Source organism: Myotis lucifugus, unplaced genomic scaffold (assembly GCF_000147115.1).
Source record: "Myotis lucifugus unplaced genomic scaffold, Myoluc2.0 scaffold_54, whole genome shotgun sequence".
Taxonomy (NCBI): Eukaryota; Metazoa; Chordata; class Mammalia; order Chiroptera; family Vespertilionidae; genus Myotis; species Myotis lucifugus.
This window is the reverse complement of record NW_005871102.1, coordinates 312,040-337,639: the sequence shown is the minus strand read 5'-3', so window position 1 is coordinate 337,639 and position 25,600 is coordinate 312,040. Positions and strand designations below refer to the sequence as shown.

The following is a 25,600-nucleotide window of genomic DNA, read 5'->3' as shown; positions in this document are numbered from 1 at the left end:
AAAAATGGTTAATAAGTTAAAAATAAGAGACTTCTCCCACTTACTAAAGATTTGTCGGGATAGACGCCAGCCCTTAGCAGAGAGGCCTTCCAGCTGTCCACGTCCTCCTGCGAATCACAGGCCAGCTCAAGGAAGCGATAGTCTTTGTATACATTCCTGGAGTTAAAAAAAGACCATGCTTTTAGTTCTGAACCAAATTCAGAATGATTTTTTTCTATTACTGCAGACAGTGATACAAATGGCAGACCAAATGGTTGGCTCAGTCCCTGGAAGGAAAAAACACAGACCAATTCGTTTTATTTAAAATAATTAGCGAATTCCTATATGTATGTATTCTATAATTTTTTAAAAAGCTTGCCATTAAAGGATTCAGTCATTTGTACTGCTGAGCAAGAAGTTAAAAAAAATCCCAATGCTCCCAATGGGATGAAATGGGTGCCCATGGAGGAGAGGTGCTCTGAGGGGGAAGCATTTGCTGTTGCCTGGTAATCAGATTAATTTTCTGAGACTATTTTACAAGTCTGAGTGACTCATAGAAGTTTGCATTGCGCAGCAGTAATCTTACATACCAAAAATACTATGCTAGATTTAACAACACAGAAATGATCAATATTGTGAAAAGGAGAGAATGTTAACCAGTGTCTATCAAGTGCATATTTGTAACTGGGGCAATACTATAATTTTATATTCCTTTCCCTAATAATAAAAAATACAAAAGATATAATAAATGCCCATTAAAAAATCTGGGAACTAGATAAAAGTAAAAATTGGGACAATCATCCTGTTTTCACTGTTTGCAGATAAACTTATTTCTTATACTCTTATTCTCTGCATTTTTCACACAGTTAAGTTTTTATCTCCATTTCTATCAACTTGGTGTCCTTTGTCAGTTACTATTATATCACAGTCATCTACTTATGCAATTACATCTTTGTAAACATCCAATTATAATGACAATATTAATTATTATAAATATATGGTAATTTACTTAATCTCCTCCTAATATTAGACAGGTAATTTTCTATTTTTTGCAATAATAAATAATGCTTAAATGAATATTTTTATCCATAAGCCTTTGTCACATTGATTATTATTTTCTGAGAATAGATTCCTAGAAATGGAGGTACAGGATCAAAGTTATGGTCATTTTTTAAGATACTGATATGCATTTCAATCACCTTTCCAGAAAAAAATAACCCAATTTAGACAGATACTAGCAGTGTATAAGATTAACAATCTTTTTCTCTTCTTCTTCTTTTTCATTCATGCCTGCAAGTCTCAATTTACACCTGAACCCAGATGGTTCATACACTTGTATCTCCTGTCCAGACCTGCACCAGATTCATGCTGCCTACAGACTTCTCCACTTGAGTATCTCAAAGGCCCGTTGACATGTACGATTGAATTGCCCACTGGTGTTCCCATTTCACAGAGCAGCAGTGTAATCAGAGATTTTGGGGGGTATCTTAGCCACCTTCCACTCTTTCATACTCTTCTCCCATTTTACCACCTAAATTTTTATTGCCAGTATATTGACGACCATCGTATTATCACCTCCTCAATGGTCTCCAAGCATCAAATCTGTTCTCACTGAATCCTCATCATGTCCTGAAAATGTGAGTAGGTATTTTCATCCCTCTGTAAAACACGCTAATAGCTACCTGGGTTTAGGAAAAGGCCACACTCCCTATACTGCCTGCCTACAGAGCCCTGTGTGGTCTGGCCCACCACCTCCTTCCTCTTCAGCTTCTTCTCACACTCAGCTCTCCTCCTCTCTGCTGCAGCCACACTGGCCTACTTTTACCTTCCCCAATGGGCCATGCTTGCTCCCAAGGTCTCTGAATATACTGCTCTCTCTGCCTGCAGCTCTCTTGCCTCCCCTTGTTGCACAGTTAACTCCTACTCCTGCCTGGGAATCTCAGCTCCGTCATCACATCCTCAGACACTACTTCCCTGACACCCCTGCAGGTCAGCTCCTCTTTCATAAATGCTTCTATTTCATCTTTCCCTTTCCTTCGTAGCACTGATCACAGTTGGTGATTTTGATATTATGTTTCTTTTTCTTTCTCATTTACTTATGTATTGATTTTGATAATGGCTTCCCAACTAGCCCATAAAAAACATGAGGGCAAAGACTGTGTCATTTTTATGCCCATCATTCTATTCCCCAGGATACTTGGGATGTTTTAATCATGTTTATTTTTTGCCATAGCTATATACTTGGATTTAGTTTTGTCATTTTGAAAATATTTTATAATACTCTTTACTGTTTCCTTTGTGTAGGGTGAGAAGTAAATTGCCTTTTTGGCTTCTATATTTTTTTAGCACTCAGTTCTACAGTAAATGATTATTTTTAAGTTTTCTAAATCATTCTTTAGTTCATTTTTGTATATATGAAATTCAGAAACAAAACAATAATTCTTGACTTATTAAAGAATTGAGCAGCTTTTTATTTTCCTCTACTTTATCTCATGATAATTGCTAATCTATCTAGAAATACTGACTTAGAAGATTATTTCTGAATTCTTGTTTTCACATCTCTTTAAGGGTCTCTTTTTATCTTTTTCTTTTAATACTTTTGCACTCACTGTTGTTCCACTTAAGCAATTACTTAGCTGGAACTCTATATTTAACTTGAATAAATATTTATTATCAGGCATTTTGCACCTGGACTTTCCCATTTGTAATTATTACTTGGGTTTATACTTTGAATTGGTCCCAAATAAAGTTGCTATCTGGGTTTCTGGTGGGCGCCATATCCACATTTCTCACACTGATTCAGTGAGGAACTATAGAAGTTTCTTTTTGTTGTCTTCCTGTTTAGCCCATTTTCCTTACTCAAGGTAAAGTATGCACTAGTCACTTATAGAATTTCAACCTAGTTCACTCCACGAGTCTTATAAAAAGCTGACTGACATTTCTAGGGCTTTTGAGACTCTCCCTCTCTGTTGCTATGATTTCTTGGATATGACAATGGAGGGTGAAGAGCAAAAGAAGACCTTCTAATTTTTCACCGTCTTAAAAAAAATATCTCATTTAATCTTCATAGCAATCCTGCAAAGTTGGTAAGAGAGCTGTTTGTCAGCTGAAGAAACTGAGATTCAGGGGATTAGATAGGTGACTTTCCCAGGATCACACAGCTAACAAATGGCACAACCTGGGCCTACCTCAGGCTGTGGCTTTCTTAAAACAAAAATTTGTTGAATGAATGAATGAACAAAAGAACTATGGAATTAACTTGGACTAAGTTTATTTTTAAAACCACCTTTTTTCATTTCTGATTGAATCCTTAACTTTCTACAGAAAGCGTAAGATAAAAAATGTTTAAGGAGATGAACCACAACAAACAGAATTTGTCATTTTAATGAAAGTGTACTCTCCAAGTACGACAGTTTTATTTTTGGAAAGTCTGAAAGATCCTATCTCTGCTAAAGATCCTATCTCTGCTACAGAGCAGAAAGGGTAATGGATTATCTTACAATATATTAGATAGTTTTTAACTATCTAATTACCTCTGTACCAGAGCGTTTAGCTACCATTTAGGTTTCCATTCAAGGCATTTCCACTGCACAGCACAAGTTCCTTTAAGATGTAAAGGTACAGGGAGGGCAAAGCTGGCCAAAGGCCACAGAGCCCTTGGCCAGCTGGACAGCACGCCCAGCAGAAAGGGTACAGACTTTCCACATTCTCTAAGCAGATCTGAAGAATCCAGCTTTGGCCCTTTCTCACTGACCTTTCTCCAGAGTATTTTCTTTCAGGGGCTCTTCACATGGAAAATCTTGATTTTTTTTCCCCCTCAAAGGATAGCCAAATTCTTGAGAGGGAAAATAATTATCTGGTTGAAACATTAGAAGAGGGTCAAAGACTTCTGGTGGCTTTGGCTGCTTCATTTATACCCATTTTTTGAAGCTTCATCTCAGGCTGTGTCTAGACAGCCAAGCAGAGCTGGATACAGGGTCTGAAACACTGAACCGAGCTGATTTACGGGAAGCCTCATAAATTCTGTGGATGCAGCTTCCAGGTTCTCACCACATGCTGTAGCTGTATAGATAACCCACAGCAATTTGTACTGACTGCATTTTTTTTTTGTTTAGTCTATTTCAGCTGCAATCATGCAGATAGGAGCTTCTGAATGATTTCACTATGAAATCAAGTTGAACTATGTGTTTTACAGTTTGAAAAATAAAAGTCACCTCAACATTAAAAAGGAGCAGGCGAAATTTCATCCCATGCATAAAGGGCTTCTAAGCGCTACCTGGAAGAGAATATGACCACAGGATGAGCCCATGTTTTGATTATACATATAACTTTCAGTCACGTGTCATAAGAATGTCTTTGGATGTTAAAAATGTGAAGTTTAATGTCCTTACCTATGAAAGCTCTTCAAGCATTGGAGACCAGATACTATATGTTCCCCAAGTCCTCAAGTCTCTAAGCCAGTGGTCCTCAAACTACGGCCCGAGGGCCACATGCGGCCCGCCAAAAACATTTATCCAGCCCGCCGGGTGTTTTTGCCGCCACTGTGTGCATAGGAATTTGTTCATAGTTTTTTTTTTTTAAACTATAGTCCAGCCCTCCAACGGTCTGAGGGACAGTGAACTGGCCCCCTGTTTAAAAAGTTTGAGGACCCCTGCTAAGCCAACCCTTCTGCCAATTTTTTCAGATGTTTCTAATATGAAGAGGTATCTAGATAACACAGCATCCTTCTTGCCATCCCAGGAATTTGTTCTATTTTAAAAGGATTTTCTAAAAATGAGATGCCAGCAACTGATCACAAACCTCTAGCTACAGTATTATCCAGATGCGAGACAGAAGTTTGGTGGAATTCTTACCTGCGTTCTAGTAAACTTTTACTAATGTAAGTTAAGTAAAATGTAGTAGACCATGGTAAAGACCATGAACACCTGTTGAAATCCAGGTTGTGCCATTTATTATCTTAGATGACACTGGGTAAGGCAACCTCTCTGAATTTGTTTCCTCATCTATACAATGGGGAGAGTAACAGTATCCACCTCAGGCTTACTGTAAGGTTAGATGTGTGAAGAGCATTGCTTAATACCACGCCCAGCCTCAGGTAAATATACATGTAAAATGCACAAACTACAACAATTATTATGATGCATTATTCTCACTGCCTTTAGGTCCTTTGCACTTCCCTCCTATAAAACCAGACCTCTCCTGTACTGATAGGTCATTGCCAAAGGGATGAGATTCTTTTACCTGTTGATTTGATATTCAATCTTTGATATTTCCTTTTCTTGACATAGTGAAGAGCCCACCCAAAGAGAAGAACAATTTTAAATAAAACATCTTAATTTTTAGCAAAAACTATTTTAAAATTCAAGAGTATTGCAAAACACATTTACTGTAAGTGCAGCTGCAGCATCAGCTGAGTCACCACCAGGCCTGACTCTCTCTGGCTGCCAATGGCCACCGAGCCAGGCCTGTGTCAGCATTCATCCCAGTCACCTGGAAGAGCTGAAAACATGAGTTTGGTTATAACTGTGGGGTCTTATTTATGATGAGAAAGATCCAGGTTACAGCGGAAGTGGTGGAGATTCTTTCAATATAGAATATTTCATGTAGAGATATTCTTGCTCACACCCAAATGCTCAATCTGATGTCACATAAATTAAGAAGGCAATCTCCATTAAAAAAGGCAAGTCTGGAGTGAATCGCTAGTGGGAACTTGATCTCCTGGCTTCCTGAAGGGTCTAGGGTTCCTAGCCCCTGCCCCCCAGACTTCACTGTTTTCTCCCCAAAAGACAAGGAAATTCCACAAATAAGTGAGATCATGTGATATTTGTCTTCCTCAGATTGGCTCATTTCACTTAGCATAATATTCTCCAGGTCCATCCATGCTGTCCCAACCTGAGGCATGGAACAAACTGACATACCTCCATGTGGGGATGGGGGTACGAGAAGAGATACATCAAAGAACTTATATACTTACTAGAGGCCCAGTGCATGAAATTTGTGCACTGGAAAGGGGGGGGGGTCCTCAGCCCAGCCTGCACCCTCTCGCAATCCGAGACCCCTCGGGGGATGTCCAACTGCTGGTTTAGGCCCGATCATCAGGCCTAAACCGGCAGTCGGACATCCCCCTCGCAATCCGGGACTGCTGGCTCCTAACCACTCACCTGTCTGCCTGCCTGATTGCCCTAACCACTCGCCTGCCTGCCTCATCGCCCCTAACCCCTCTGCCTGCCTGCCTAATCGCCCCTAACCCCTCTGCCTGCCTGCCTGATCACTTCTAACTGCTCGCCTGCATGCCTGATCGCCCCTAACTGCCTCTGCCTTGGCCCTCACCACCGTGGCTTCGTCTGTAAGGACGTCCAAAATGATGTCCAGAAGGTCATTTGGCTGTCCGGTCTAATTAGCATATTACGCTTTTATTATTATAGATATGCATAGCTCATGGACACAGGCAATAGGGTGGTGAAGACTCGGGGGTGGGGAGGTAGGAGCTGGAAGGAAAGGGGTAAGGGAGGGGTAATGGGAGAGATCTGTAACACTACCAATGATAAAAAATATATATTAAGAAATAGTAAAGCAATAAGTTAAATGTTAAAGTACAAAGACTAGTGATTAAATGGTGGAATGTGCATTCTCATTGCTCTCATTTGCAAAAAAAAAAGAGAGAGAGAGAGAGAGAGAGAGAGAGACACTAGGAGAACTGACTGATTTGATTGGTGTGTTATAAAGGAGAAATTGAGCAAGCTCGTGCCTGGAGGACACATGTGTTTCTCTTCCATTCCAAGATGCCCTGGTGAGCTCCCCTGTGGAGGAGGCCTGTGGATGCTCGGCTGTGGCTGTGACTGCAGGGGGCTGAAGTATTAGGGAGATATTTGGCTGCAGATCTAGGCCCATTTGTTTTACACTTTATCTGTTTGTCTCCTGTGCTTCTAAAAACAGCAACAACAAATTTTAACTGGAGGGGGGAAGGAAAGGGTGTGATTTATTGACCCCCTAAAACTCCAACAGTGAGGGCTGGCTTTGAAGAGAGGTTAATGGTTTGGGCTGCAGATGGGTTAGACAGGAAGTGCCGGAGGCCTTCTGAGTGGAAATGCCCAGTGGGCAGCTGGAGCTGTGGGACTGGTGTCTCAGCATCATAAATAATAACCACATATATGCGGCTGTGAGGCTGGGGGCCATGGAAACTTGTTTATTTTCTTTTAATACAGCTTATTAGCTTCATTAAGTGTTCTCCCATAGGAGGACAAGCCAAACAGCCACAGGTCATGTGTCTACTAGTACTTGGGCATAACCAATAGCAGGCAAATTAGTCAATATTACAATATCCCTTGAAAAAGCTATTGTTGCAATCTGAACTTCATTTAGCCCAAAGCAATGAAAGCCTTTAGACAGGAATAAAAAACACAAAAAAGGCAACTGGGGAGGAAAGCAGGGAGAGAACCACAGCTATTCTCAGTCTGTCTCCTTTATTAGGTCAGAAGAGGTTGTGGTAAAAATCTGCTCCAGCTCAGCATTTCTGAAATCCAGGGAGTAGACCCAGAGTGGCAGGGCCTCCATGCCGAGCCCTATCGAGTGCTAGGAAAGGTACCAGCTGTCAGTACCAGCCCAGCCTCTTTCCCCTTAGCAGTTAGTTCTCAAGAATCACCTCGGGTGGGATCTTTCTTTTGTGTTAATGACTGACCAATAATAATCTCTCTATATAAAAGGCTAATATGCAAAGTGTCCCCTCGGGAGTTCGACTGGGAGACTGGGAGTTCGATTGCTCACTATGACGTGCACTGATCACCAGGGGGCAGTGCGGAATGAAGGAAGGCCCCAGCCGGCAGCCGGAAGGCCCCTGATTGCCAGCCAGGCCTAGGGACCCTACCCGTGCACGAATTTTGTTCACCGGGCCTCTAGTTATATAAATTCTTTAAACATTCATTTTTTTTAACGTTTTAAAGAACTAGATTTATGAGGAATTATCAACACAGGAGAAGCAAGACCTAATTCCAGAAAGCACAGTACGGATTAAGCCGAAAAAAGTTTGTGACAAAATATGGAGAAATTGGGTTTCTTTTGCCCCCCAAATACCTGGAGAAAGGTTGATGGGAAATCTTAGAGCCTGGGTGAAGGTGAAGGTATCTGTATAAGTTTTTCAGTATTGAGGAGAACAGGGCAGAGGAAAATTCTAGAAGGGTAAGAGGGACTGGCATGTCATGATAGCAATGGTTTTCCATAATGGCTCCCCACAAAATGAGCCTATCAAATTATTTTAAATCATTACCTGTCACCATTATTATCAGTCTTTTAACCCTGTCAAGTTATATCAAAGTCAGTTCCTAGAACTCAGTTTGGAAGGTTCTCTATGAGTTACATATTAGCCCAATGATCTGTGATCACATGTGATCTGTGAACTCAGTTTGGAAGGTTCTCTATGAGTTACATATTAGCCCAATGATCTGTGATCACATGGAGAAACAGCCTTCATGCCACTGCTCCATACAACAAGGTGTCCTGGGTGCATCAGGACATTTGGGCTGCTCTGTGAACAGGGCTGCATATGACGGGTGCTGACCCCTGCCCCTCCCGGTCACCAGCACCATCTCCATTTAGGCTCCGCTCAGTGAGACTAGGACTGGGGAGGGAAGCATATAACCAGAAGCATAAAATTGTTTAAGGCCCCAGATCTGTTCACACACATCAGTCTCTTTGTGTCAAAAAGAAAAAATCTGGTATGCAGGAAGCTTGGCTATTCAGTGACTTGTCTGAGGGGGCCATTTTAGGTACACCCACAGTTTTCAGCATAAATGGATATAATTGAATCGTCAAAGAAAATAAACCATATTTTTAAAAAAAAACACTTCAATTGACAACCTGTGTCTTGTGTGAGTGATATTTATGCAGAAGTTGGTGATGAGGATACTGATAATGTGATGGTGGTAGTGGCAACAGTGCTATGGCCAGGGATCCCACGGCACACCCTCTCATCCTTCAGACTTTGTCTGGCACTGTTGCCTTTGTCCACCATCTTCTTCAACCCCTGGTACATGTTACTCATTCTTACAGCCTTGACTCAGACATTCCCCAGGCAGCATTAATTGCACAAGCTTTTCTCTCCTCTGTGCTCCCTTAATGCCTTCGTCATCTATCCTGTGAGTTGAACTACAACTACCTTTTACTTATGGAATTTATAACTCCAAGAGGTAGTAAAAGTATACACAATGCCAGAGCTGATTTGCATAAAATCATGGGCAAGAGACCCCATAATGGACTAATGAAAATAGTAGAGACTTTGATATACATCTTCAAACTCAGAGTTTCTATCAAGGAAAACTTCCATGCCAGGTGTCTTCATAGAAGAAAACGGAAGGATGGATGAATGATGTGTCTGGTTACATGACATGTCATTCTGTATAATGGTTATCATGACATTGATTTATTTGCTTAATAAACATTTGTTGAGGAACTATGTGACAGGTATGGTGCTAAGCCCTGAGGGACACATGATATCCTGGCCCAATGCATAAAAATCTATGATGAACAGAATGCTGAGATACCAACAATCATTTATTTAGAGTCATTTAGATACCAAGTAAATCCCAATACCCCAAAGACATTTCCCTCTTCCCCCTTAACAACAAAACAAAAAACAGACATCTGTTTTATTCCAGTCAGTTTTGTCATTTTAACAATTACTCAAAAGACTGAAAATAATGCATAACCCAGATAAAGGAAATCTTTACAAAGCTCCTAGCGGTTTTTAAAATTTGCTGTTTAAAATGGATACTACAAAGGCATTTTGGACCAGACAGCTGTTTCAAAGAACAACGATTTCATGTCCTAAGACTAACTTTAAAATTGAGATGTCTTTGCCTTCCAGGAAAACTCAGCAGCTGTGGAGATTATTTCACTTCTCTTTCTTTCACATTCTACTGGATTTAATTTTAAGGGGAAAAAAAGATATAAAGGAGAGAATTGCATGCAACACAGAACAAAACCTATTGCAAAACAAGCAATTCCACATTTTTAACCACAACGAAAACACAAAGCCGACCCCAAATCTCTTTTTAACTGAGGAAGGAGACAACACAGCCCTTTTTGGGGAAATTTACCTCTTTCCTTGCGAAACTTAGAAATGATCCCTAAATCTCAATGCTATCAAGGTAAACTTGGTTTTCTATAGGACTAGAAAGAAACAACCAGACTGCTTCAGAAAGTGATCATGGGGAATCAGTCACAAAGAATATGAGTCATTGTTGCCTGTACTCTTCATTGGTCAAGTCCTGCCAATCACTGTGCCCAGTTCTGGAATCTAAATAAAGCAATGGGTCATCCTTGGGGAGTGGAGAGAGCCTCCAAAGTGATTGAGGAGGAGATGGATAGGGTTAAAGGCCAGGGGACAATGTTCTCAAGATGAAACTAGCAGGCAGAGCACTGCTAGCAGCAATCTGAAACTCCCTGAATGTTAGGCCATGCCACAAAGGAAAACACTGAGATAAAACTGTCAGTGTGGCACAGAGATACCAGAAAGAATCTCTGGTAATGCAAATGAGCCTCTGAGAATCAGGCCTCCCTCAGTGATTGCAAGGATCTAAGGTGGATGCTACCTAGGGAGGAAGAAGCTCAGAGTGAACAGGTGTGGTTGACGCCATGCTGCTGGAGCTGTGTGGGCATAACAGGTCTGACCCAAAGGTGAAGCCTGGAGCATGAGAAGCTGGAGGACTGGTTGTCCTTTTCTTCTCCCTCCATATGAGGGACACATCTTGGCTTCCACTGGGGATACAGGGACCAAAGAATAATAATGAACTTATCTGCAGTAAAGCATCTGAGACTACCTCCAAGGAGAGTTAAGCCTATCATCCCAGGGGTCTAACAATGGATGTTTCCTGATAAAGCCAGAGTGACTTTTAACTATGTTTTGTAGGTGAACAGTTACATCCGTCCCAGATATCCTTATCCTTATTCCGTAGCAAAACTTTCACCAACCAGTCATGCTTCTGGGAGTTTCATTCTTGAGAATCTCGAGAGCTGTAGGTTTCTACAGGAGTCAGCGAGATGTGACAAGAAGAGCAGAGACACTGGAATCAGATACAGAAATTCAAACTCTGGAACTTGTTAATGACATGTTAGTTTTGTGACATTGGGCTAAATTACTCAAGTTTTCGTAGACTCGATTTCCTATTGATAACTGAGGACAGCAACTTCTAAGAGGGGTTTTAAGGGTTTGAACTAATGTATGCAAAGTATTTAGCATGGTGCTTGGTAGTAGTTCTTATTAAAGTTCAAATGTTCCCGGAAAAGTTATTAGCTCACAAAGCAACTTCCAAATGATGTAACCAACTGAGAAAAGAAGACTAAAGAAGGAGGAGGACAGAAGGAGGTGAGGATGAGCAATGGACAAGATCGTTGGCAAACTGCATAGCCCTGCCCTGAGCTTGGTAAAAACTCTGGGATCAACCATCATTGAGGCAACTATAACAGACTTCCGTCTTGCTCATATATTTGAGATGTGGTCTTACCTAGAGGTAAAACATGTTTGGTCCCTTTTAATTCCAATGTTTTATCATCCCAGTATTTCAGAGCAAATAAATGGGATGATCAAAAAGTAAGATTTTTCAAAGTGTCACTGAGAAAGAAACAAGTGCCATACCTTCACAGGAAGAAATACTTGAGAACATAACTATGAGTTATGGAGTTGGGTCTGCAAAGCAGCTTGACTCATTTATAAAAGAATACTAAGGTCAAGCTTGTTAATACAAATTAAGTATAATAGCGCTTTAAAAAGTACTGTACCTCAACACTTTGGATTCTAAGTCACTTTGTAGGGGCCAAGAGCTGACCCGGGTGATGTCACCTTAGCTCAGCTAGAAGTGTGTGAGACATGCTTGCATTGAGGAAAGCAGGGATGCTGGCTCACAGGCTACCTAACCTCTGTTACGGGTATCATTTTCCTGGCACTTCTCCTCTTGAGATTTTCATTATGATGATTAATTTGTGGACCATGGAGAAAAGAAACCAATTTCAAGTGGATGGCTCATCTGGAACTCTGTCACTTAATCATATTGGGACATTCCAGACTTCTCTCCTCGATCTCACCTCACCCCCTTTCAGTTTCCAGGTGGTTCATCAGAAATATATTCCTCTCCACACCACTGTCACTTCTTTCTAACAATCTGAAGAAGTTCCTTGTCCTCTAGTTCCCAACCATGTTCAGACCAGCTTCAAAATTTCCTGTAATTCAGTTCTGCTAACACCTCTTTCCTCGTCAACACACATGCAGAATATCTTATCATACTCAGTTTTTATAATTTCCAGTTACAATAAGTCTCTTTCCAGCAAAGCAAAACGCTGTTCCTTGGACACAATTTCCTGTCTTTGGCCACAACTTCCCATACTCCACTCTTCATATGTGGAACTCCAGTTCATTAACAACATCGTTTCTGGATAAGTTCATGATGCTTGGCTTGAGTTACTCCTCTCATCTCTCATTCTCTGTGTGTCCAACTTGGACACTACTAATTTTTATAATTTTGAGTTTAGTCCCCTCCTTATAAGCTTGTCCTGAACATTTTTTTTGTTCCCTCCTGGCATCTCTTTTGAATGGCTTCCTAAATGTCTAACACAATAAATTAATATATGTAACAATGAATGTAAAGTAGGAAGTTCTATATAATTATTCCAGACCTTTTTTTTTATATCTTCACAGAACATACAGTTACCATTAAGTAAATGATGACTGGAGCTTAAGACTGAGGAAGAATATTCACTGAGCAGCAAGCTCAAAGATGTTAATAAGTAACAGCAAAACTCATTCACTCACGCACCCAGTCCGGAACAACTGCTACCTGCCAGGCTCTGTACTGGGCACTGAGGACGGAGTGGTAAACAGACGAGATCAAATTCTTTTCTTCACAGAACTTAGGCTCAAATGAGGAAGACAGAAGACAAAGAAAACATTAATAAACATATCAAAAAGCAGTAAGTTTTATGGACAAACAGAGCAAGAGAAGGAAACAGAATGATGGAAGTGCCTTTAGAGAAGAGAGAAAATGCAGTGGCAACATTTGAAAAGAGACGATCAAAGAGGGGGTGTGACTCATGAGAATCTCCAGGGAAAGGACATTCCTGGACCACGCCAAGGCCCTCCCTCAGACAGGAACCAGCTCAACAGCGTCCAGAAACAATAAGGAGGCCAGTATGACTGGAGCCGGGTGAGCTGGGGCATAGCGGCCGGAAGTGAGTTCAGAGCATCAGCCAGAAGCCAATCAGGTAGGGCCTCCGAGACCATGATAAGAAGCTTGGATCCCCCCCCGCCCCCCCCCCCCCGAGTGTGATGAAATAACCCTGCAGGAATTTAAGTAGAAGTGTGTGATAGCATCTGATTTACTGCTCTTGAAATCTCTCTCTTGTGTGAGAACACACTGACTAGAATGTGTTAGGAACAGAAAGAGACCCACCAAGGAGGCGGCTGCTGCAGAACCCAGGCCTGAGGGGACTGGGCTGGGGGGGCAGATGAAGTAAGAAGTTGAACTCTAACTAGGAAAAGATTCCTATTCTCCTGAAGAAATGGTTGTAGAAAGTGAGGATATGAGAGGGATCAAGGGTGACGCCGAAATTTCTGGCATGAGTGAGCAGCTGGGAGGTTGAAGGAGGTGAGTTCTAAATTGGGCTGGGCAGGTAGGAGACTTGAGAAGTTTGAATGTAATGTTCTAGGTTATAAAATGTCATCGTTCTGTATAAAAGCAAGACACTTTCTATTATTGATGGTGTCTGCTTGAGGACACCAACACACTCCCTGAGTACTTTCAAGGAGGAGTCTGCACAGACTCCTAAGTCCGTTTTCACTTGCTAAACTTAACCAGATACCAAGAGTCTTAGATAGAGTTTGGATCATTTTCCTCCAAAGACATGACACCTCATGTTTTCCCACATGGCAATTAGTCTGCCATTTCCTGCTGGCTACAAAAGCCCTGTGAAAGCTGAAGATTGTGAAACCTTCTGGAGATCTTTTGACGGCCCAGGGGAGACGGATCTGCAAGATCTGAGTTTTTGCAATGCATTTCTGACTATTTATACAGATGTCGTGACTGGTTTGCAAATTGGGAAGCGAGGAAATTAGGATGCTGGAAATCTCAATTATTTTACTATACCATTGACAGAAATATCTATTTCTTCTCAATACACTCTGAGAGTCATAAGTGCAGAGAACAAGGACCACCTTTGTTTCCACAGCCTCTACCAAAGAGCCAGCACATAATAGGTGCTCGATAAAGTACTTACATGTTAGATAACTTCTACCCTCAATTTACTTCCTTGAAGAAAGTTTCCTAGCCACATTAAAAAACAAACTCAGTTCCACAATCATTCAGTTTTGCTAATAAACTTTACAGTAAAACTTTGCTAATGACTATTTGGAAACTTAAATATGTAGTTATCTTATCCCTTGATTATTCTACTTAACCACCCAAAGAACTCAGAGAATGTAAAGGCATGCTTTCCTCTTAAAGAAACTACCTTAACTCTTGTTGTCTAACTTTTAGTTCTCACACCCTTTATTATAATTCACATCAGTTTACCTAGAATGAAAGTGAGAATTTGCATTTCTGATTCTGGAAATATTCTGATTCTCCAATTTATAAAAAGAATCCCAAAGACAAGTTGACAATATCAATAATAAACAGTGATATCACATTTGAGACTGAAAAATTGTAATTAACATGAACTCTCATTCATCAAGGATAGTTGAGGAATGGGCCACTATACTAAACATTTTGATTAAATTAGAATATATAATTTATAATGTGCATGTCATTTCTGTATTACAAGATTTGAAATTATAATACAATTCACATATCAATCTTGCCAAACAAACTCTAATGTTTAATAATACACTTCAGATTTCATCTTACTTAGAGAATATTAGCAAAATAAGCAATCATAAATACTGTAGAAAAAGTTATATATAAAACAGGCTTTATATAGTTAACTTGGGAGGTACCATAGAGGTCACCTGAGCCAAATTCTTCCATGGGCAGGCCTCTCCTCTCTGACATCATCACAGGTAGGATGGCCCATTTATTCCTTTTAGCCTGGACCATCCCAGTTTATTGCCGGGTATTGTTTCAGCATAATTGTTAATAGTCATTATATTCCTTGTTGATACCAACTCACAGTTCAAAACAAAGCCATTTTCACATGTAAGGCTATCTTTGATGAAGCAGTAAAAATATTAACATTATTACATCTAGACCCCGAGTAAACGTCTTTCTACTGGTCTGTGTCACAGAACGGGAGCTCTTCCGCTGCACGCCGAGGTCCCTTCCTTGAGCAAAGGCACCAGTGCCACAGAACAGCAAGCTGCTGTTCCCGGGATGTCCTTTTACTGGAAAGCCTGACTCACAGTCAATCCACGGTGATGAAAACCTGAGTTTAGGGCCGAAATGTTCTCAAAAATAAACAAAACGAGCCTGTCATTTAGAGGAAGACCACTGATGGTATCTGTGACCAGGGATGAAGCTCGACCTTAGCATTTTGGAAACCTTGAACCTCCCTCCATGGGCGTGGCAGCTTCCCCTTTCTGAGGAGACTGGTGGTGCTGTCAATGAATGTGATTTTTAAATGCTGTGGCGTGAAATCTGTAAACATTGAGAAGATCTGTATAAATCAGTGAATCATATTTTCCAAATGGCAAATGTATGACGTTACCAAATCACTCATAAGAAAAGATCCATTTAAGGTGTATGACAGACCAGGGGATTAGGGGGCAGAATATGCAAAGTTCATTGTTACGATTTCAGATTCCACACTGCAACCAACTTTTTGGAAACTAGCTCTTGTCAAGTTTTGGTAAGATGTCAAAGCAGAAAATCCACAATTATCTGAAAAGGCTATTAAAACACTCTTCCCTTCCTAACTACATAGCTCAGTGAGGCCAGATTTTCTTCATTCACTTCAACCAAAACAACATATTGCAACAGACCGAAAGCAGGAGCAGATATGAGAATCCAGCTGTCTTCCATTATGCTGCACATTAAGAGAGATTTGCTCAAATGTAAAAAAATAATGCCACTCTTCTCTCTGATATTTAAAAAAAAATGTTTTCCCAAAGCATGTATTTATGTGAATACAAAATAGATTTATTATCATTTTTAAATGATTTAACAACTAAATTTTAAAAAATTCTTTGTTTTTTAATTTCTAACAATATATATAACTGGTGGTATGCTGATAACTATTTAACGACTAGCTTTCCAGAAAAGAAAAGAAAAAAAAAAGCTGTGGTTTGTAGCATTTGCCAATTTCCATGGTATAAATACTCGCATTATAGCCAATTTTAAGCAACAACATGAAGTCAACTGGCTCACAGAATTCCCAGTATAATCCACACACTCCATATAAACAAACGCCCTTTGAAATCTTCAAGAATTTTTAAGAGTGGAAAGGGGTCTCAGACCAAAGACTTGAGAGCCATTAGTACAGATCTCAGATGGCCCATTTATTTTAAAATTCACAATGTAGTCATCAAAACAAATATTTTACCTTAGTGCACTGACAGAGTAACCAAGTGGCGAGCATTGATCTGTTTTCTAAAGCAAACTCATGCAGCGGTTGGCAAACCGCGGCTCGCGAGCCACATGCGGCTCTTTGGCCCCTTGAGTGTGGCTCTTCCACAAAATACCACATACGGGTGCACACGTACAATGCGATTGAAACTTCGTGACCCATGTGCAGAAGTCGGTATTTTGTGGAAGAGCCACACTCAAGGGCCAAAGGACCGGCATGTGGCTCGCGAGCCGCGGTTTGCCGACCACTGGACTAGAGCATTAAAACACGTTTGGGCTGATATCTAGAAGCATGGCATGGCCCAGCACATGTGCTCTGGCCTGGAAGAGATTTCTGGATATGGAGGGAGGTGAGGCTAAGGCACACCCTGAGCTGGGGACAGTCCAAATCATTCTCTGCAATTGCATTTATTGAAACTATCCCTTCAGAGAACAGTATTTCCCTCAGATTGTAAGAAAGAAATATAGGCAGGGCCAACATTAGAAAAAGGAGAGAAAAGGTCGCTTAGTCAGGTTCTGCAAACGCTTTCTTTAGGAAAGCATGCATCGCTCAGAGTTCGAGGCGGTGTGACTAACAGTTTCTACTAAGGCATGTGCCATGTTGTTCCCTGTACCAAGGCTGTGTGTGTTCACTAAAATTAATGACACTTGCCTGAAAATAGATTTAATTTTAGTGTCCCTCTCGGTGAGGCAGATTGAAGTAGAATCATATAATTTATATTCAAGATGTATAATTAATTCCTTCACAATACATTCTTGCAGTAGGTAGTCACTAAGGACATTCTTTACAGGTAAGTTGGCTTCACAGTAAATCAAGTGAGGGAAAATAAAAATATATTGTACATGTAACAGTAGGTCACAAAAACTCCTGAACTATAAGTTCAACTATAAGTTGATATTGCAAAAATGGAGGCTTATATGCTGGAGGGCACTATTCAGGGTATTCAGGGAGCTCAGTGATCTTTGTGTAGCTTTGCATATCCACATGTTACTTTGATTCAAAGCGTTCTTTTTCTAACTCAAGAATGTCTAGGCAAGGTGTCTGACAAATCAGAACAGGATACAGCGGCGCGGGTAACAATGGGAACACTGTGTCTGCAGAGGCAGCCACGGATCCATTGCTCATTGTAACTGAAACAGCCACAGATTTGAATAATAGCCCTCTTTGGACTTTTTCTGTTTATTTTCCTATTTGGTGTAAATTTTTTTCTTCAACTTGCAGATTGTTTTACAATACTGAATAGGACATCTCTACAAACCTAATGATTCCAATAGTCAGTAAAACATGCCCTTCCTTTTCTTTACCTTTGTTCTTGGGAGGCTTCTAAGACTGTCAGAGAAATATAAGGTGTTTCAAAATTTCCTTCAGGTAGGCCCAGCTAGAGAAACGTTCATATCCCTGCTTGTTCATTTTTGAAGAGCTCTCACCACAGGTGGCCTATGTGCCTGCTGGTTTTGGCTTAGGTGGGCTGTGACATCCCCAAACCCCCAGCACACTGTCTGAAGCATGGCACACAGCTCCCTTTAATTCTAGCCTTGCCATAAACAAATGGCAAACTCAGTCTTTTAAACAAAGGCCTGAATCTTATTCTTCATTCATTTTCAAAAATAAAAGTTCATTTTTTAAACAAAAACTAGCTACAGAGTCTTATTTACAAACAATTACATGCTCAAAGATATTGGCCCAGTTGGCCCAGTCTTTTTCCATGATCTGTCAGATCTTCTCCTGCAACTTAACTTTTGTAACATCTCTTTTAACGACTGCATGTTAGAATTGAGCATCCACTTTTCTGGAATATGTCTGCAACTAGAGATTGCTCTCCAGCCATCACTGAACACAGTTGGGGCCATTCTGTGGTCCCCAAATGGAGGCACACTTCTGTCCAAGCCACAGTGTTTGTCTGAAGGAGGCCTTGGGGGAGGGGAGTACCCATCAGCAAATAGTTGTTCTGGGAAGTAGGTGGGGGGGCGGGCAATGTTTTTGTTCTGAAATCCTAGAAGAAAAGTAAACTTGCTGTGAAGGACATAGTTTCATTTTGTCCCTGAACTTCACACAGTCGTGTCGGGCTCATTCATCAGACAGCCCTTGGACAGAAACCTCCTGAACATGGGTGGTGCCTTAAACACTGACCCAAATCCCTGCTGGCACTACTCATGGTTTAAGATACGAGTCTAGTTTAAATCCTTGGGAAGAGAGGAACAGATCTAAGCTGCTGAGTCTATTCTATCAAACCGTTTGAAATGCGCAAGGGAGCACAATGCCTAATTCCCCCAGAAAATGCATACGGATTTTACACAGGTGTTTCAAGCGTGAAGAATTTCTCCAAAGCCTCTTAATGACCTTTGAAAAAGCTGAAAAGCACCAACTTGCTATTTTATTCCCTCAGAAAAGGCAGAAAGTGTCATCCAAGTAGGGCATCATACGCCTATTTCATTTCAGAGTTTAACATGAAAACCAGTAAGAGAAGAATTTAAATTGATTGCTTCAAGCCACAGGCATTTCATACCCCAGCAAACTGTGCTGGCTTCCATGAGAATTTATCTTAGCCGTGAAATCAATTGTCACAGACTTAGTTCATAAAAATATTACCAGATCATATTTGATTCCTGTCTTGGTGAGGTTGGTGAGTCAAAAAAATCAACTGGGCAGATGATTTTGGTCCTCCAATCCACCTCTCTCCGGGTCCCTCCTCTCTGGTGTACCTAGGACTTCCTAAGGATGCTATTTCACAACCAGACAGACACTCATAAAGGGAAAATATGCAGCAGGGAGAATTGGTAAACTACTGTAAGACACAAGATGGGGTCCATATGATGACAAATGTCTTTGCAGTGAGAGACCGCAACAAAGGAAAAGAGTGGACACAAAAGACAGAGTTCTCTAATTCAAAGATTGGGATTTAACAGCTTTCAAAACATAAGGCTCCCTTTTACTGACTTGATAAGCATGTATTCCAATCCAACTCCTGGACAGGGAAAGCGCAGGATATACCCCTTTAGGTTTATAGAGGGAAATCAACATCACTGTCCTATTGGGAGCTCACCACCAATAACTGTGCAAGTCCTCAAATCTCTGACCCACGTGAACTTGAGTTCCAGCAGAGCCTGGCCAGTTATGGCTCAGTGGTTGAGTGTTGATCTATGAACCAGGAGGTCACAGTTCATTTCCCAAGCAGGGCACATGCCCAGGTTGCAGGCTCAATTCCCAGTAGGGGGCGTGCAGGAGGCAACTGATCAATGATTTTTTCTCATAATTGATGTTTCTATCTCTCTCCCTTCCTCTCTGAAATCAATAAAAAGATACATATATATTTAAATTTTATAAAGAAGACAGACATAGCCTCCTCCTCATGGAAAGCAGTTTAGCAGTAGAGACAAGTATTGATCACATGGTTACATTTTAAATTAATTTATTTATCATTGTGTTAAAACTAGAAAGAAGTCCAGGTATTGTTGCTTAGATGCATTGTGTGTTTCTCAGAGCAATACAGCTGACACCTGACTAATATCAGTTGACGTATGGACTCCTCAGGACAATGCATCAGACTGCAGTTGGTCTCCCAGCTAGAAGATTTATATATACATACTGGGAATAAAGAATGGGGAAACCAAACCCTTATATCATCCCTGAAGTTACAGAAAGAGTACAATGAACTAGATTAGTCCATTGAGAGCAATAAAGAGTTTTTACTCTCAAACCGACTTTTTCCCCCTCCACGGGTATTCTGAGTTAGAGGGCACTGTAAAGGCCACTACATGGAAAGATGGCCCTTGAGAAGACATAGGATGACACACATTTCATTACTCAGCTTGGCATGGAAGACTGGTTACTAACTTAATCTTCATCTGACCAAGAAAATTCTTACTGAGTCCGAGGACTCGGAAGAGAAACAGTTCTCACGCAGTAATCTATGAGGCAAGAAGGCATGTCTTCAACATTCTTCTGACAACAGCGGGGTAACATGTTCCAGGTGTCTTGTTTCTGTTCTAAACACGAGATTAATTGCATTGTATTCCTTACAGAAAACTTCATTTCCTGGTATAAAACTCTACATGTTTTTTACTCCATTGAATTTCCCATCAAGGTGAGCCTCTGCCATCCCTGCTCACGGAAGAGAAACTGCTTCCCTTTTAGTATCGATTTGACACCCCCGCACATCCTAGTGACATAGGACCTTTCAGGCAGGTCTCTGCACGGCACCTACTGCCCAGCATATTTGTTTAATTAAGCACCTTCCCCAACAACTTCAACTCTAACCATGTCTTAATATAGAAACAGAGCCATACAGGTATATAAGTGGAAAACCTGACTCCAATTCCTTCCCAGCTAACAAATGGAAAAATATGCCACACAACAATGAGTATAAAGAGCCATTCTTTTCAGAATGTCTACGAGTGCACACTAGCTACAGGGCGGCATTATTTGACATTTATTGAGTGTCAGCAATGTGCTGGGGACAAGTGGAGTAGTGGGACATCCTAAAACCCCTCTCTGTAAAAGAAAAAAAGGGGGGGGGAGGTAAATTGAAACATTTGGTAATGTTGATAAACCATATCCTGAACTGAAGCTACAGAGCAGCATCAAAGAAAGAATGCCTCATTTTAAAAGAAAACAGAGCTAGACGACCCCAAGGGGTGCTCAGAAAATACCACGTGGCGGCCCTACAACACCCCTAGGCAGACTCGGATCTCTGCTGGCTACCAGAGCTGACATACCTTGGACCAAATGGGCCTTAGCGTGACCTTAGAAGCGAAGGCCTGCCTGGGGAGAGCAAAGACCAGCACAGTGGAGCTATTATCCAGACATGCTTTGACCAGAGAAAACGTGGAGTTTCCAACAAAATCAAATGGAACAAAAACCTGGGGGAACATTTCAATCTTTGGTTGAGAGCCTGCCACGAAGGACTTGAGGAACTTTTCATTTAGATCTTCCAAATGATTTGGCGATGCAATGGATGTGAGAACAAGGTATTGTGTAACTTCTCGGCCTCCCCAGGTATCTACTCTTACCTGGAGCTTTGTGGGCCAAATCACACCAGGTGTGAAACTCACTTCCCTCAAGCGCTGGAGTCACTGCAACTAGTAACAATTCCTTCCATTTATAAAAAATCTCAGTGCTCAAACACTGTTTAGAAGGGCTCAAAAATCTGGTCACCAGACACATAAAGATCCTATTAATTCACCAGGTCACTGAAGGCTTTTTAAAGAGGGATGTTAAAAGTATCAATTCCCACACACCTGATGATTGGTGACCGCAGAGTACTGTTTCGAACTTTATAGTGGAAATTTGAAATAGCAACTGAACAAGCGCTTGGGAATAATGCTGTGACACGGTAGCAAATGGCAATATGGTTTTTCAGGAACTGTAGCAGGGCTATTGGTCAGTTCCATTTCCACGTCAGGCTTTGCAAATGAGACGAAAAGCCTTCCAAAGAAAACTGTAAGACCTAACAGCAAACTGGAATACTACATAAGAGGCCTTAAAAAATCTCTTCAATGCTGCTCTTTTAGGAATAATCCCAGGTACAATATTAGGTGGGGTTCCTGCTCCATAGTCAACATCAATGGTTAGAGCTCTGGGTCAGGAGACACCAGCCCTGGGTTCCAGTTCTGGCTCTGTCATTAACTTCTTTTGTGACACGGGAAGGCATTTAACTGGGATAGGTGCCAACTCCTTAACCTGTGAGGTGAGGAGGACAGATGCCATGATCGCTAAGGTCCCAGAGAACCCTACAAAGCCACGACACTATATATTAGCATTGGTGCCGGCCCTGATATTCACATGGGCAATCTTAGCCCCAAGCCATGCATTCCACATGGGTCTGCTAAATAACTATAAATAAGTTGTTCTAAAACACCACAATAGAAGACAGGGATGAAGAATACAAAGCAATAGAAACATTTACAAAAAATCTTCTAAATTAACAAAGGATAAATTCATCTAAAGCAGTGGTTCCCAACACGGGACACATGCCCCACAGGGAGGCAATTTGATTTTTAAGAGGGGGCAATTCGAGAATGAGTTATTAATAGTGATTTTTTTGCATTTCTTATGGTTCTAGGGGCCTCATATACAGTATATAAATATATATTGACATGTTTATGCATTTCAGTTCTCTATTGTATGTTTTGAAACTTTATTTGCTATTTTTTCATATCACTTCATATTATTATTATTATTATTTAACAATTTCTTAGTTATTTCTTCCTCAGTACTTCAACTGTCCTTTTGTTCTTTTATTTTTCTCTTTCATGGATGCCATGTTCTTTGGAAGCTTGTTTAGACCAAGTTAATGGCCTTTTAGGCTTCCTCCCCATGAATAAATAATAAGAATTATATGTCATGGGGGGTGGTATCAAGTGGGGCCTGGACAAAAAAAGGTTGGGAACCACTCATTGATCCAAAGGCAAGGGAAGGGAACACATCTGTTCTTATAAGATCTTCTCTCAGCAGAAAGAAAAAAAATTGGCAAATAACCTCAGAATCAATGTAAACAGTGAAAAGGGTATCATTAAATATAGTTGAAAGAATTATGCTAAGTATACGGGCCTTTGATAGATGCATGGTTTTCCTTTTATACAGACTATTAAACTTGCAGGGGTAACCTTATGTAAAAAAAAGAATGCTCATCTTGCTTTTAAAATTAGCTTCTTCTCATCTAAAATTAGATCAGACAGATTAAGCAACACTTCCCACCTTCTTGCTTTGACTAACACTATTCTCTCCTTGGAGCATTTCTATTTCCTCTCCATCAATGCATGTGAAGGCCTAATGAGAGTCACCTTCTATAGTGCTAACTATTGCTTGTGGTTAAACCCTATGCTGTCTGTTACTACAGCTTAAAAATACTGGAGTGGAATACACTATCATATAATCTGGCTAAATGTTACCTCAGATTCTATTTCCCACTTGTTTCAGGTATAAGATTCTTTCAACTAGACTATCTTGTCCACATTTTTAATCTCTTCATTGGTTTCCTACATTTTCTGTCTTAAGATCAGTAAAAAAAAAAAAAAAAAAAAAAAAAAAAAAAAGAATAAGACTCACTAGAGATTACAAATGTTATGCAAAGCAAGATCACATCTTGTATTTCATTTAGAGCACTAACACTGACATGCATGGCTGCTAATGCAGAAATATCTAATAAATACATTGGAATTATTAACAGAATAAAAAGTTGTGAATTGAAGAATTAGAAAACAGGATAATAATAGCTTTTTTTCTCTAACTGCTTTATAAAATGCTTATGTTTGTAAACACAAACCAGGCTGACATTCAGGTGCACTCTGATCGCAACCTTTATCTCTAAGGGGAAGTCAGGAACATTGTCTTGTGTTTCAACGACCTAATCATAATGAGAGGTCATTTCATTTCGAAGAAAATAACAGAATGGAAAATTTAGAAACTTTCCTACAGGACATCTACAATGCTGAAAAACATTATTTTAATAGGTTCTCTCTGAAATGGAAAAAAAATCCTTAAGAGAAAGAGATAGAGAGATAGAGATAAGGAATACATCTTTTGTCACTTAGCCACTGTATGGTGTCAGTTTTAGTAACTAAAAGGCTTGGATCTTAGTGGCTACAAAAGAATAGAAAACAAGATCTTAGGGGTTATGTGAGAATCAGGATGCTCCAAAGACCATATCCTCAGAAAAAAAATATATTTAAAGAAAAAAAATAATTTGTCCACTGGCAAAGAAAAGATGACAGGCAAATTTGTTTTGGCCTAGTCACAGGTGAAGAGAGTATTAGTGAACGGGAAGATAGAGCTAAAAATGTGACCTGAAATGAGGCACAAGGAGATATGTACAAAATAGAGAGTCAAACATATGAAGAACAGGATAAAATGGATGAGGACATGTCTAATAGGAATTCTAGACAGAGAAATAAGAAAGAACAGAGAGGAGATAAAAGTTAAAGGGATAATGATATAGATTTTTTTCAGACTCAATTAAAATCATGACTCCTCAGATTTAGGAAACACAATGAATCCCAAGTAGGAAATATAAAACAAAACACACGCTGTATTGAAACTTCAGTATACTAAAGGCAAAAAAAGCTCTTAAATTCAACCAGTGAGGAAAAACAGATGATCTATTAAAAGCAGTAATAATTAAACTGTCAGCTAACTTCTCAAAAACAGAACAGAAGCCAGAATGTTGGGAAATAATGACTTCAAAGTATTAGATAAAAGAACCATCGTCCTGTAATTTAATATCCAACTGAAGTATTATTCAATAATGAGGACAAAATAAAACATTTTCAGGAAAACAAACACCAACCTTAAAGTTACAATTAAATAGTAGCCACTGAAGGGATTCCTAAAGGGTGTACTTTAGTGTGAAGGGGAATGCACCAAAATTAAACACTGGGAACAAAGAAACTGACAAACAAGTTGATAAATCAAAACAACCACTATCCATGTAAACCATTATAATATGGAATAAAGTAGTAAAAATGTGACGTGGGACTCAAATATTGGTAACAATAATATGGAAATCAGGGGAGATTAGTAGAGCTAAAGTGTTTTAAGGTCATTTAAAAAAAAGACTAAAATGACTAACTTCAAACTTCAAGTAAAAAATAATAAAGGAATACTAAAAGATTAAAAATAAAGTATAAAATTTCCAAGCCAATGGAAAAAATTAATCAACCTAAGTAAAAGGAAAAGAAGTCAGGAAAGATGTGGAAAAATAAGTATAGGAAAGGCAGGTTAATGAAAAAGACTAAAATAAGATGTTCAAATAAATTCAAATAATCAGTAATGATAATAATAAATATAAATCGGCTAAACTGAAAATGCTCTCACATTAAATAAAAGAAACAAACAAACCCAGCTATGTGCTATAGGAAAAACACAATATAAATACAGAAAGACTGATGTCGAAAGAAAGTAAAAATAATAAACCAAGCAAATATTAACCAAAATAAAGGTAGTGCAACTATATTATGATCAGACAAAATTAATTTTAAGGTAAAGATCATTGTTAGAAATAAAAGCAGTTGCCACAAAATTAGTAAAAGAAAGTCACCAGGAAGATACAACAATTCTAAACTTATAAGACTCAAGTAACTGA

At 39.9% G+C, this 25,600-nt stretch overlaps 1 protein-coding gene across 1 annotated transcript in view; it reads right to left on the bottom strand.

Annotated features, from left to right (window-relative positions):
• The window catches only part of DNM3 (dynamin 3), a 300,862-nt gene that overhangs the window by 60,280 nt on the left and 214,982 nt on the right, over positions 1–25,600 (bottom strand). Inside the window, exon 17 of the mRNA XM_023753926.1 lies at positions 45–156. Within this exon, the coding sequence (XP_023609694.1) occupies positions 45–156 (112 nt within the window). The remainder of the gene's footprint in view (positions 1–44; positions 157–25,600) is intronic.